This window comes from Phoca vitulina, unplaced genomic scaffold (genome assembly GCF_004348235.1).
Source record: "Phoca vitulina isolate PV1807 unplaced genomic scaffold, GSC_HSeal_1.0 scaffold16, whole genome shotgun sequence".
Taxonomy (NCBI): Eukaryota; Metazoa; Chordata; class Mammalia; order Carnivora; family Phocidae; genus Phoca; species Phoca vitulina.
This window is the reverse complement of record NW_022589719.1, coordinates 195,895-208,481: the sequence shown is the minus strand read 5'-3', so window position 1 is coordinate 208,481 and position 12,587 is coordinate 195,895. Positions and strand designations below refer to the sequence as shown.

The following is a 12,587-nucleotide window of genomic DNA, read 5'->3' as shown; positions in this document are numbered from 1 at the left end:
TGTTCTGACAAAGTACTGAAGAAGGAGGACGGGTACAGATCTTAGAACTTAAAATAGCTCTTTCTGATTCCAATCAATGTAGATTTTAAACAACATTTAAAATCAGAATTTGTCGTTTCATTTTATAGCTTTTTTTATTAGATAGCTTCCCACCTAACCTGACCTAAAGCCAGTCTTGTGAGATTGGAGCTCACTGAGGGCACTAAGCAGTGAAGACAGCTATGGAATGATGTAAAACCTGTCAATGGTGCTTTCCATCAGGTCTGGGCAATTGTAGTGATATTTTAATACCCTGGTATAGTGTAAGGGAAGAAAAAGCTGTGTAACTCGGATTTTTCCTAGAAGTCATTTTAAGACCAGGTGTATTTTTTGTATATCATCTTTGCAACTATCAAAAACATTTTCTACTGGAAAATCACTGGGAAAAGATGTGGAATTTGGATAACTTTCCTTAGATTTTCTGTCCATCGTAAGCATTGTTCGTCAACAAAGGCATCAGAAGGAAGATAAACTTTTCTTGATAACTGAGGGTAAAAGTTAAATTTTTAAAAACTTAAATTTCTGTTTCTTTGGATTAAAATACGTGTTTCTTAAGAGTGAAACACTCTTGGGGGCACCTGGGTGGCTCAGTCTAAGCCTCTGCTCAGGTCCCAGAGTCCTGGGATTGAGCCCTGCATCGGGCTCCCTGCTCAGAGGGAAGGCTGCTTCTCCCTCTCCCACTCCCCCTGCTTGTGTTCCCTCTCTCGCTGTCTCTCTCTGTCAAATAAATAAATAAAATCTTAAAAAAAAAAAAAGTCTCATCCTTGAAAGATCCGCGTAGCTAATTCACACTTTGAGAAAGAGTTCTTTGAAATCAAATAATCTATGAAGGGGTAGATGTACCTTTAGGATTGTATATCATTAACTTTTCCTGTATTCAAATGGAATCCCACTTTCACTTTCCAAATGGAATTTTTCTTTTTTTTTTTTTTGCTCTGGCACCCGTTCTGCACAGTCCCTCACAGACTTCCTTTGGGAATACCTGCCTGATCTTCAGGGTGAAGTAGTAGTTTCTTCCCATCTGGGCAGTCAGTGAGGGCTTACTAAGGGTTGCTGTGCTAAATTTTGAAAGCTTAAAGAAAAAGGCCCTTACGTAATTTAACACTGTATTTTAATTTTTTTTAGTTAATATGTGAAGGGTATGAGAAGCTGATTAATTTGGCATCCTGGGGTTATTCCAATAGGATACTTCTAACGTAGGTTCTTAAATTGTTCTCTTTCACAAAATAATTTTAAGGAATGACTTTGATTCTGACCCATCTTTTTAAGGATGGAATTTTACTGTCCTTCAAATTAATTGGCCTTTGTGCTTACGCCTGCTAGTAGCATCTCTCATTTTTTATAATTGGATGATTGTAGCACTGCCTTTTTTGAAGTAGTTAACTACTCTGCTATCCTATTTTTTTTTTAATTTTTATTTATTTACTTGAGAGAGAGAACAGAGTGAGCGTGAGCAGGGGGAGGAGCCGAGGGAGAGGGACAAGCAGACTCCATGCCGAGCACGGAGCCCGAATGTAGGGCTTGATCCCAGGATTCCGAGATCGTGACCTGAGCCAAAACCAACCAAGAGTCAGACACGCAACCGGCTGAGCCACCCAGGCGCCCCTGGTATCCTGTTTTAATGAGGTTCATACCTACTTACCTGTACATGTGAAAACTTGAATTTTTATGTAAACTAATGTAAACCTTTCCTTATGGTTTGTGTTTATTTTCAAGAAGCATAAACCTTGAAGAGAAAGTGTTTTTCTTACTGATGGTGATTATAGAAACCTTCTAGAGCTTAAAGAATACTGCTCTAATAGTGTTTAAAAGATAAATTGAGGTCCCCTGATTTCGTTGGAAGAAAAGCCCACACAGAGGTTGGTGGTAGTATTAGCAGCTTACATGTTCATGGACTACAAAAGCTTTTTTAAGCAGCTTAATGAATTTGCCAGGTTTGCACTTGATAGCATGAATCAGAATGCCTTTATTCATATAGTTATTTGAATTTCCTCCTAATTCAGAGATTGTCCTATTTTTTGTGTGTTTTTATTATAAAAGGAACTAATACGGGCTTGATGCGGTCCCTGAGTGACGGTCAGTTACCGCTGGGGATTGCGTAGCCTCCACAGCTTGATCTGTAGCACACATGTCTAACCAAAGACCCTAGTTACGTGGGTCTGAGCAAGTAACTTCCAGAAGGAAAAATGCTGAGCAAGTGATTCCCTTTGGCTGGTTAGAGGAGAGTTTAGAAAGGTTATTGTTTAGTCAGACAGAAATAAGTCAGAGAAAGACAACTACCCTTATGATGTCACTTATATGTGAAATCCAAAAAATAAATAAGCCAAGCAATAGATATGCAAGCCAAGCTCGCAGATACAGAGAACAGAGTGGTAGTTGCCAGAGGGCAGTGGTTGGAGGGTAAGAGAAATGGATAAACTGTTCTCGTTTTTGGTTTAAATAAATTGACTATTTTTAAAGGTTACTGTTCAGTTATCTTGTACTTTGGGACTACCGTGGATTCTCTAATATAAATGATCTTTTTGAGTTACAGGAAACTGATCATTCAGTAAGTACTATTAGATAAATAAAATTGATTGTCTTAAGTGTTTAGTTTTAAATCAGGTAGTCTGTACTAGTGCACTTTGAAGATACAGGCCGGAATTATTGAATTATCAGGTCCATTGGGTAGTATATTGTTTTCCTCGTAGTAGAAAAAAAAATTTTTTTCAATAATGTTTTAGTTCCTAAGACTTAAGTTCAGTAATTGGATCCTACCTAACATTTAAATGAGGTTTTTGCTTAGGATTGTTTCTCAAAATCTTTGTTACCTTTTCATTGAGGCTCATCTGGAATTGTAGAAGGGCACGTCTGAAATCTGACTCTGCATGGGTAAAGGTCAGGGTGTGGGGACTTGAGGTATGGCAGTTTGGCACAAACTCTTCTTACTCCAGGGCTTGTTACCTGGGTATAAAGAAAATTAAAATTTCTCTTAAGACATCTGAGGGCAAAAAATTTTTTTTGTTTGAAAAGTGATCAAGATGATGAGAATCTCCCACCGATCTTTTTTCTTACTTATGTTAAAGAATCCCTTAAAGTGTCAAGGTTCATCGAATTTAGAATTTTAATTGGTTTTCTTTTTTGGCATTCATATTCCATATCTTAATTAAAATTCTCTTCTTTTTAGAAAGTAGGTGGACCTAATGTGTTTAAATATACTGTATAGTAAGGTCTATGTGTGGCAGAGGAAAGGACAAGGGCTAATCTTGGCACTTCCACCCTCAGGTGAACTGCGACCTTTATCGAAAGCCAAGCAACTAACTGCTGCCTCAGCTTGGTTCCCATTTTGAGTGTTAATGGCTTTAGCTGGAGACTTATTTAGAAGGCCTTATTTGGTGCTGTATGGTAGTGTTTGCTTTAACGTATTTCATAAGAGAAACAGAATATAAATTCCAGAATTTAAATGTGTGTTTTTAAAAAGAAATTTGAAAACTTCACATCAGTGTAAGTTGATCCATTTTAAGGTACTAATTTTAACAAAACTTGATGTTTTTGTGTGTGAAAAATCCAGACTAGTTATAAAAATACACTTAATCCTTTATTACTTCAGATAACTTCTACAAGGATAAATGGAACACTTTAACGGCTGCATAGGATTAACCGCACAACTCTACTGCCTTGAAGGGACGTGTGTTGGAAAGAGTGTTGAAAAGCAAAAAATAGAGTAAAATAGTTAACATTGCAGATTTTAACACTCACTGCTTCCATTAACTCAAATAATTCTGCCTGAGCAGCTATCACAGTTCAGTGCTAAGCCCTTCAGGAGTCAAATTCTTTAAAGATACTGTTCCTGTCCGCAAAAGGACAGCCAAATTTTTACCAGGAAATGTTACCGAGAATTCAGTCTCTTTGACTTGCTTTGGTTTGCCATTTTTGCCAGGGAGGTGAAAACCAATTTATGATTTTAGTTTCTCACAACAAATTAAAAAATTTAGGGAAAAGGCTAATTGTATTTAAATCTGAAAAAAATGTTATTGAAACAACTTAATACAGGGTGGAATAAACATTAAATTGTTTCTGTAACAACCTACCCCTTTTGATACGCAAACCACAGTTAAGTTTCTAACCTCTATTGCGAAGAAAACAAAACAAAAACAAAAAACCCATGAGTGTAGGAGTCCCTAGTTCCTGGTTTGTAACCTGAGCAGTGCCCCCCCCCACCCCCCACCCCCAGGTTTAGGTAAGTGCTTGCCTCCTTTTCCAGTGATCCACGTTGCCCTTCTTATCTGGAAACTACGGTATCAGGAAGTTTTTGGCAGATCCTAATCTTTTAAAAATATACCTTTGTCTTTTTTGTACTCAGGTATTTTTTAAAGTTCAAAGTATGTTTTTAAACTGATAAATATAGTAAGAACTATTAGTGGGAATTAATTAGGGTTAACAGAGGAAAGATCATTAGTGGAGATTAGCTTTAACACCATATTTGATGGTAGAGAGAAGATGGAATCTGATATTTAAGAACTGTAAACTGTTTTTGGTAGTTAAAATGCCTTAAGAGTTTGATAGTGAAAGAGCTAGAGCTGGCTGTGGAAAAAAGCAGGATCATCTAGCAGGTAATTAGCACACCCCAGTCATTTACAAGGCCTTCAGGAAGTTTTTGCCTTTCACAGGTTGTGATTAGGATAATTCAAGCGTTGCAGCAAATGTATACCATAATTCTGGGGATGAGGCTGGGGTGTGGGGACAAGGCCAGCAGGCAGAAGTTTACAGTAGCAGCACAGTCGTAGAAAAGCAAGCATCACAGGTGGATTACAGCGGTGTTTCTTAACCTTTCTTTCTTCATCTTCCTCCTCAGGAGCCTTTTTAGACATTTTTTTTTTCTTAATTAGAGTAATGTTGGATAAGACTGGCCGTGAACTCAGGAAAAAAGAACTAGAGAGAATAGAGTTTTGAAGATTATCCAAGATTTGGGGCTAGGAAGAGAGATGAAAGAAAGCAAGCCAAGAGCAGAGTAGAAAAAGCAAGACACTGTGCTTAGACTACAGATGAAAGCTTAAAAGCATCTGATCTTTCAGAAGGATCTAGAGGAATGCAGGTTGTCTTCCTGAGAAGGTGAGGTTAGTACTTTTAAACAGTGAGGGGTCAGACCATAGTTAAAGGAGTTAGGATTCTTGTTCCAAAGGAGAGTGGGAGAAAAGAGTGGAAAACTCCCATCTGATGGTTTCAATCCTTTGAAGATATCCTGAGGATTTCTGCCTTGTGGGAAGATGGTAAAAGGAGGCTAGGGCTTTAAGAAAGAGTCAGAAGGATTGAGGACTTGGGTTAGGTTAGGTTTGGCAGGTGAAGTCTTTGGAGGTAGGCGGCCTGGTGGTCTGATAAATGTGAGAGAGGCTGCCTTGGCGGACCTCCTGCGTGCTGTAAGGGACAGCAAGAAATCCGCGCAAGGCGAGATGCTCCCAGGAAGCAGGGGTGGGAGAAAGGGAGGTCAAAGGGACGAGAAGGAATGAATGGAGATCTTGGTAATTGGGGAAGGTTGCTAGAGTCATCCTGGTCTCTGTTGGGGATGATGTGAATAAAGAGGTGGTCAGACAGGAAAACAGCAAGAGAAATTAGGGGCATGAGCCTGGAGGTGGTGCAGTAGTTGGTAAAGTGATGGGAACACTTTAGAAAAGTTAGGTATTAAAGAGGCCAGCGATGTGAAAAAGAAGACCTCAGTTTTCATAGGGGAAATGTGGTTGCCCTCTGGCTTTACCATTCTGAATTCCAAAGCACAAGTTACCTGAAAGAGTTAATACTTTTGCTTTTCAGAAATAAGAAATAAGCTGAAATATTTTGTAAAATCAGAAATGAATTCTCGAAAGCACATACCTTATGGATTTGTATGTTAATAATCAAACAGGAGGTATTAATTGCTTCTCTGTCAACCCTGTAGGATGGATACTGTCTGGGCTCTCCTCGGCAAGAGGTTTCTAGCAGGAAAGAGGGAGGCCCTCGTAGGGAGAAATCAGTGCACACGGGGGGGTCTGATCCTGGGCTCTCACTGTGTGCAAGCAGTGTCCTCAGCACAGATGGATGAAGGACTCTCTTCAGGAAAAGCAGGCCACAGGAGACCCTGTCTGTACTCATTTCTACCTGCAAGAAGAAAACCTAAGTCAGAAAAAGCAACAACAAAAAACAGTTCTTCTGTGGTGGGAATAAGAGAGAAAAAAGAAAAAACGAAACTATTTAGACTCAGACTCTTCCTTTCAAAACCTCTGAAACCAGAGAATGCCAGAGTGTCCTGATGTCGTTTACAAAAAGCCAGAAAAGCATTCAGGGTAACTTGGTATGAACCAGCTTCTGCAAGAAGACAACTTTCCTAACTAACAAGTGGAGCTTTTAGTTAGTACAAGACGAGCTTATGTACTGGCAAGAACTGTGAGCAGACGGGACACTGAAGAGCAGGTGTGGCGCTGGCTGCGTGGGGCAGGCTGCCTGTTGTTGGTAAAGCTCGGCTGCATTTGAGAAGCAGTGTGCCTTTTCGGTACGGGGCCCAGGCCTGTGATGGGTGGGAACGTGAATGTAAGAGTTTGGATACATTTCTGCAAACAGACTAAAGGGTTTTGGGGGTTTTTCCTCCTGTTGAGTATAACTCAGTGTCCCCGGGATAGAAATTTTCGGCTCAAAGTGGTAGTGATACTGTTAGTCTGTAATCATTTTTTAATCATTGTAGGCAGTGACAGATAAATATAATTCCCCACATGATATTCTGTCATCAAACATAATTGGAAATCAGAATACCATGTACACATTTGCTGAATTAGGACCCTAACTGAAGAACGCCGATAGTCATAAAGAGTACCGTACCATACTTCTGTCACCTTTTGAAGAAAATATCGGAGGGATAAGTTTATTTGATCTGAAATATGCAAGGAAATTCTGTAAGACACTGATGAGGAAGGGATGTTTTGAAGAGAATACTAAAGAATCTTGAGACTAAACAAGTTTATCAGCTGTTGAATTTTCTGTACATCACTCTCTCTTGCTCATCTGTTCATTCCTCTTCTTTGGGTAAAGGGTAATGGAGTAAAAGTCTTGTAGAAGGGAAGCCTTATTAACCTTACACCAAGGAAACTGCCTGTTCAGTCCTCTAATTGGCCTCTGCAGTAGGTTTCTGTCTCCCTCACCTTAGCAGTGAAACCGGAGAATGCACCTGACCTGAATCAAATGTTTTTCTTTGGTATAAACTTGTCCCATTTGTTGGAGATTGGGCAATAATTGTAATCTGTGGGGACAGAGTCCCTGCCTCATTGAGAAGAGAGCTGATTATTTCAGCGGTCAGTAGAAAAGGCGGGTAAATACGGATTCATAGTAACCTCTTGCAGGGAAAGTATTTCTGAATCAACTCAGATTTTAATGTTATTTTTGATGAAATTATAACATTTACTAGAAAATTTCTCTTTCCTCCCACTCTGAAAGTGTCAACTCATTTTATCCTGTTTTCTGAAGGTTCCTGTGAAAGGAATAGAAAGTGCTTAGGAAATTAAGCCAGTGGTTTCTGCCTTTTCCCCTGCAGGTCCCAGTCGGGACGGCACCATCAGCGAGGACACCATCCGAGCCTCTCTTATCTCAGCAGTCAGTGACAAGCTGAGATGGCGGATGAAAGAGGAAATGGATCGTGCCCAGGCAGAGCTCAATGCCTTGAAACGAACAGAGGAAGACCTGAAAAAAGGTCATCAGAAACTGGAAGAGATGGTTACCCGTTTAGATCAAGAAGTAGTAAGTAACTCATTGAATAGTTGCGAATTTTAGATATCTACCCCTTTTTCACCCTGGACGTTGTGGGTCCCGTAAGAGTTCAGAAAATTATGCATGCCTTTAAGCATTTGAATATAGCTTCTCGATAGCCTTGTTAGACGTGGGGCCTGGGTTGGCTGTTTGGTCTTTGGCAGTTGGAGGGTATTTAGAACATTTTTCCTTGCACCAACTTCACCCTGAGGGGTGAGGTTTGACTCAAAGGAGGGTTGGTTCATTACTTGATGTTACCAGACAGTTGCCAGGAAATAAGAATTTGAGAGAGTTCTGAGCCCTGATGAAGATCTGCAGACCGTGGGTGCAGACTTAAGGGTCAGTTCTTTTTTGTTTCCAGATGTCGTTTGAACTATATTGAAAGCATCTTCAGCGAGCCCTCCAGTGCAGCCTTTCGCTCTTAAACTTTCTCACATTTTTATCAGACTGCTGTGCCCGTATGACTTTTTTGGTTAATGATGAAGAAGCAGCCTACTGGCATGATTTAAGTGCCAGCTTCACTCGCCACTTTCCTGCCCACGAAGGAGAATGTATTCCAGCACATGTGTCTGAGGGCCCTGGGGACAGTGGTTTGTGTGTGCACATCCGTCTTACAAAATGCTTCTAGGGTGTAAAGTCAGCTTCACAGCAGTAGCCTGCGATTTTTACAAGTTCAGGAAAGCTACACCAGGACAATTCCAAGCCTGCACCCGCCACCTACAGTAACTTGTCACTGAAGTTCAGCTGTTTGGGGTTCTGTAGACTGGGAAAAGTTATCCCTCTGTAGCAGGGGCCCCCTTGTTTGGAAGAAAAACCTCTTTTATGATTTTCATGTGAGGACCCTCCTGCTGGACGGTATCTTGTCTGATGGCTTAGTTCGCAACATCATTTGCCACTGCTAAGTGACAGACTTCTCACTGCCACTGCAAGTGCTCAGCTCAGGGTATTTTCAACGTTACTCTGTTCTCACTCAGCATCTTACATCACCCTTTTTCCTCTACCTTTGGCCAGGATGTTGTTTGAAACAATCTCAACCATGAGTCGTTTTAAGTATTGCTTTTTTATTTCATGGGTCTGTTTCTGTAAAATTGAGTTGTAGATTTTTGACCAGCAGATAATTATGTACAGTTAGTATGAAGTCATCATGCTTGGACTGTTTTGTTTTCAGGCTGAGGTTGATAAAAACATAGAACTTTTGAGAAAGAAGGATGAAGAACTCAGTTCTGCTCTGGAGAAAATGGAAAATCAGTCTGAAAACAATGATATTGATGAAGTTATCATTCCCACAGCCCCACTATACAAACAAATCCTAAATCTGTATGCAGAGGAAAATGCTATTGAAGACACTATCTTTTACCTGGGAGAAGCCTTGAGGCGGGGAGTGATAGATCTGGATGTCTTCCTGAAGGTATGTCTTCCTCAGTCTGCTTTCCAGGAGCTCAGAACTCATGTTTTAAAAGAGGCACTGACCTTGAAAGCCACAAACCAAGAGGGTTTCTGTGTAGGGGAAGTTAAAATTCCTTGTGTTCCCAGCTCTGGGGCTGAGGCTCCATCTGGGAGGGGAAGGAAGGTGCACTAGTGGCTACAGTCCCCGCCCCCCCGGCAGCACGAAGCTGAAGGTGATTCTTCGGTCTTACTGCCGGGCCTGCGTGGGTCGGGAGGAACAATCAGATTTCCGTTGGTTCTTTCAGGTCATAAACCATCTAAATTAAGATCGCTGACTGCCCCACCCATTTGAGATTCTGTTTTGGTTTTTTCCTATTAATTTTCTTAGAATTGCATAATTTTAGACCCGTTTTCCTAGATCAAACAGCCCTGCAAAGTACTGAGCTGTCCTGCTCGTACCAGAGCCCTTCTGAATGAAGGTTGTTCAGGCTTACTGCCGTCGTACAGAACGTGAAGACCCAGGGAGCCAGTTCTGGCTACTCTGCTCTGTTGGGTCACAAAGAGCATGGTTTTAGAAATAATAGTGGCCGCCCTTTGGATATTTGATCCGCTGCGGCTGGTGCTTCAGTAAACGTGCGAGGCTGGTCGGGTCGCTTACTCATCTTGTCTGTCTCACTGTGATTAAGTGGCCAAACCAGTCTTGGGCCTGGTGCAAGCACATGAATGTCTGGGTATAAGTCAGAGACCCCAGACTCCCTTTCTATATACTGTCCCCTGCTTGGGTGCCAGAGCTTAGGGAAAGGTGCACCCAGAGAGGCCAGAGAGATAAGCTGTTGCTAGGCCTGGGACAAAAGCTGGCTTATGCTGCTCATTCCCTGCTTTCTGACAACTGGGCATAGTCGTAGTTATCAAAGTTTTATGTAACTTTTGATAGGATCACAGTTCAAGTTTCCCTGGTGTCTTGGTTTATCTCAAGGTGTAGTTCAAACTCCTGAGCCAGGTCCTGTAATGGCATGCTTTCCCTGTAACGTAATCCTTTACAGTCTCAGAGGTAACTTTCCTTCTATAACCTGCCAGCATCAATCTAGTGAGTTTACAAAGCCGTATGTCCTAAAGTATTGGGTCCAAAGGAAGGTTGACAATGAGTTTAGGGTTCTTAGATCCCATCTAGTTTACAAACTGTCTGATACTTCATGCCTGGGTCAAATCCATTCTAAACTGTTGAAACTTTTTCCCCCCTCCCAGCATGTACGTCTTCTGTCCCGTAAACAGTTCCAGCTGAGGGCACTAATGCAAAAAGCAAGAAAGACTGCCGGTCTCAGTGACCTCTACTGACTTCTCTGATATCAGCTGGAGATTGAGCTCTTCTTAAAGCATTCTTTTCTTCTCTTTCTTTCTCTTATCAGTAGTGCCCAGAATAAGTTATTGCAGTTTATCATTCGAGTGTAAAATATTTTGAATCAATAATATATTTTCTGTTTTCTTTTGGTAAAGACTGGCTTTTATTAATGCACTTTCTATCCTCTGTAAACTTTTTGTGCTGAATGTTGGGACTGACTATGCTAAATAAAATTTGTTGCATAATTTTTCTCTTTATTGAACATTTTTAGGAAAAATTAAATATTAATAAGCTCAGTTTTTTATTTCACAAAGCATAATATCCATCAAGTTAAAAATTAGCATTATTTATTCTGTAACATATAAACTTTAATATGGGATATACCACATAGAATTCTAACTTGAAATACTTGAAACTGAGGGATTTGAGTGACTTTTTCTGTGAAAGAAAAGAATGCCCACCTTGGTCTCAGTCATCACTGAAGGGTTTATAGAGTTTAGATCTTTTATAAAAATTATCAGAAGTTGGTGGAGCGTGCGACTCGATCTTGGGGTTGCGAGTTCAAGTCCCATGTTGGGTGTAGAGATTACTTAAAAAAATAAAATCTTAAAAAAATTAGAATAAAAGCTAGCAAGGTCAAATCAAGGTTTAATTTAGTATTAGGATTGGAACTACCATTTGTTTTTGTGTATACATCCATTTTTACATTGTAGAGAAAGTTGCAACTTTTTTATAGTGTATCAATGAACATACCAGCCAGAAAAAAGAATCAGAATCTCTGTAAACACAGTATACACCCACATCATTCATTCTTTTGAACCAAATGGCAAATATATATATATAAACACATAAACACGGGCAAGAACTGCAATCATGTAGGAATTGTAAAAACAAAGTATCATCCAACATCTGGATGCTCAAACAGCTGGAGGGCTAAATAGAGAAGTCACTGTTGCCCCCTTTTTCCACTTTTAGGAATTCAAGTTTAGTCAAGATTTTGACATATCTAATCCTATAACTACTCTCTCTCCTTCCTTAACTTCAGAATGGAAGCTTTAAGCAACTTTAAAGCTTGAGCCCCTTCTGAATTTCCCAGAGTTTCTGCGCTCTTTTTCAAACGAGCCTCCTCTTCAGGGATCAGCTTTACCTTCATGAGATCTGTAATGCCATTCTCTCCGAGGACACAAGGAACACTAAGGAATACTTCTTTTAGTCCATAGAGGCCCTGAAAGTAAAGGCTTAATAATTAATTCTTCCGTTCTTCCTTCCTTTCCTTCCCTTCCTTTCCTTCCTACAAAGGTCTGCAACATGAAAAACAACAGTTGCTGAGTGAATGAGTATTTCACAGCTTTGTGGTAATGAATTATGGCAGAAAAATAGACCAACAGGACAGAGAACAATATAAAACAGATGGTTAGACATATTGTTCAAATTCACCAGCCATCTTTCCACATGGGCCCCAGGGTCTGGCCATGTTTGCTGGGAACCACTCTCCTTTTCCTATCTCCCTACCCCAGATCACTTCCTATCGGGGAATCACTTCAAAATTCCTATTACTTTATTCCTAACGATTTGATTCCATTTTGCTTTAGCCTGTCACATTCAGACTAGCAGGGGAGTCTTACCCAGGCCTCAACTTCCCCTTCTCCAGGAGACTAACTGCTAATACTTTTGTTAACTAGTGCTTCTTTGTTAGGTCCCTCCATTGGACATAATTGAAACTCTTAGAATAACAACTCAAAATGGAGCAAGACCTACCCACAGTGGTTCCCAATGTTACCAGATATTTGTAGAGTTAAACATGCAAAAAAACTTACTTTTATGCAATTGAATGTAATAAATACCAGGACAAAGGTCTACAAAGATAAGTCCCTCTACCACCAACACCACACCTTTCTCGGTCTCTTCAGCAGCAGCAAAGACTAGACTTTTGGAAGAGAGATGCTTGAACAAGATCAACCTCAAAAATTAATTGTTCTTCACAAATGCTCTTTTACCCCTATTTTATGTTAATGTTAAATGATTTTTCAAACATGAACATCTTACCTTACTTATGGTGGTCTCCTAAGATTCTTCA

At 40.3% G+C, this 12,587-nt stretch overlaps 1 protein-coding gene across 1 annotated transcript in view; it reads left to right on the top strand.

Annotated features, from left to right (window-relative positions):
* Nucleotides 1-10,755, top strand: part of TSG101 (tumor susceptibility 101) — a 37,623-nt gene extending 26,868 nt beyond the window's left edge. The window contains exons 8-10 of the mRNA XM_032413933.1: nucleotides 7,574-7,776; nucleotides 8,954-9,193; nucleotides 10,417-10,755. Of these exons, the coding sequence (XP_032269824.1) occupies nucleotides 7,574-7,776; nucleotides 8,954-9,193; nucleotides 10,417-10,506 (533 nt within the window). The 3' untranslated portion in view covers nucleotides 10,507-10,755. The remainder of the gene's footprint in view (nucleotides 1-7,573; nucleotides 7,777-8,953; nucleotides 9,194-10,416) is intronic.
* The last annotated feature ends 1,832 nt before the right edge of the window (nucleotides 10,756-12,587 follow it).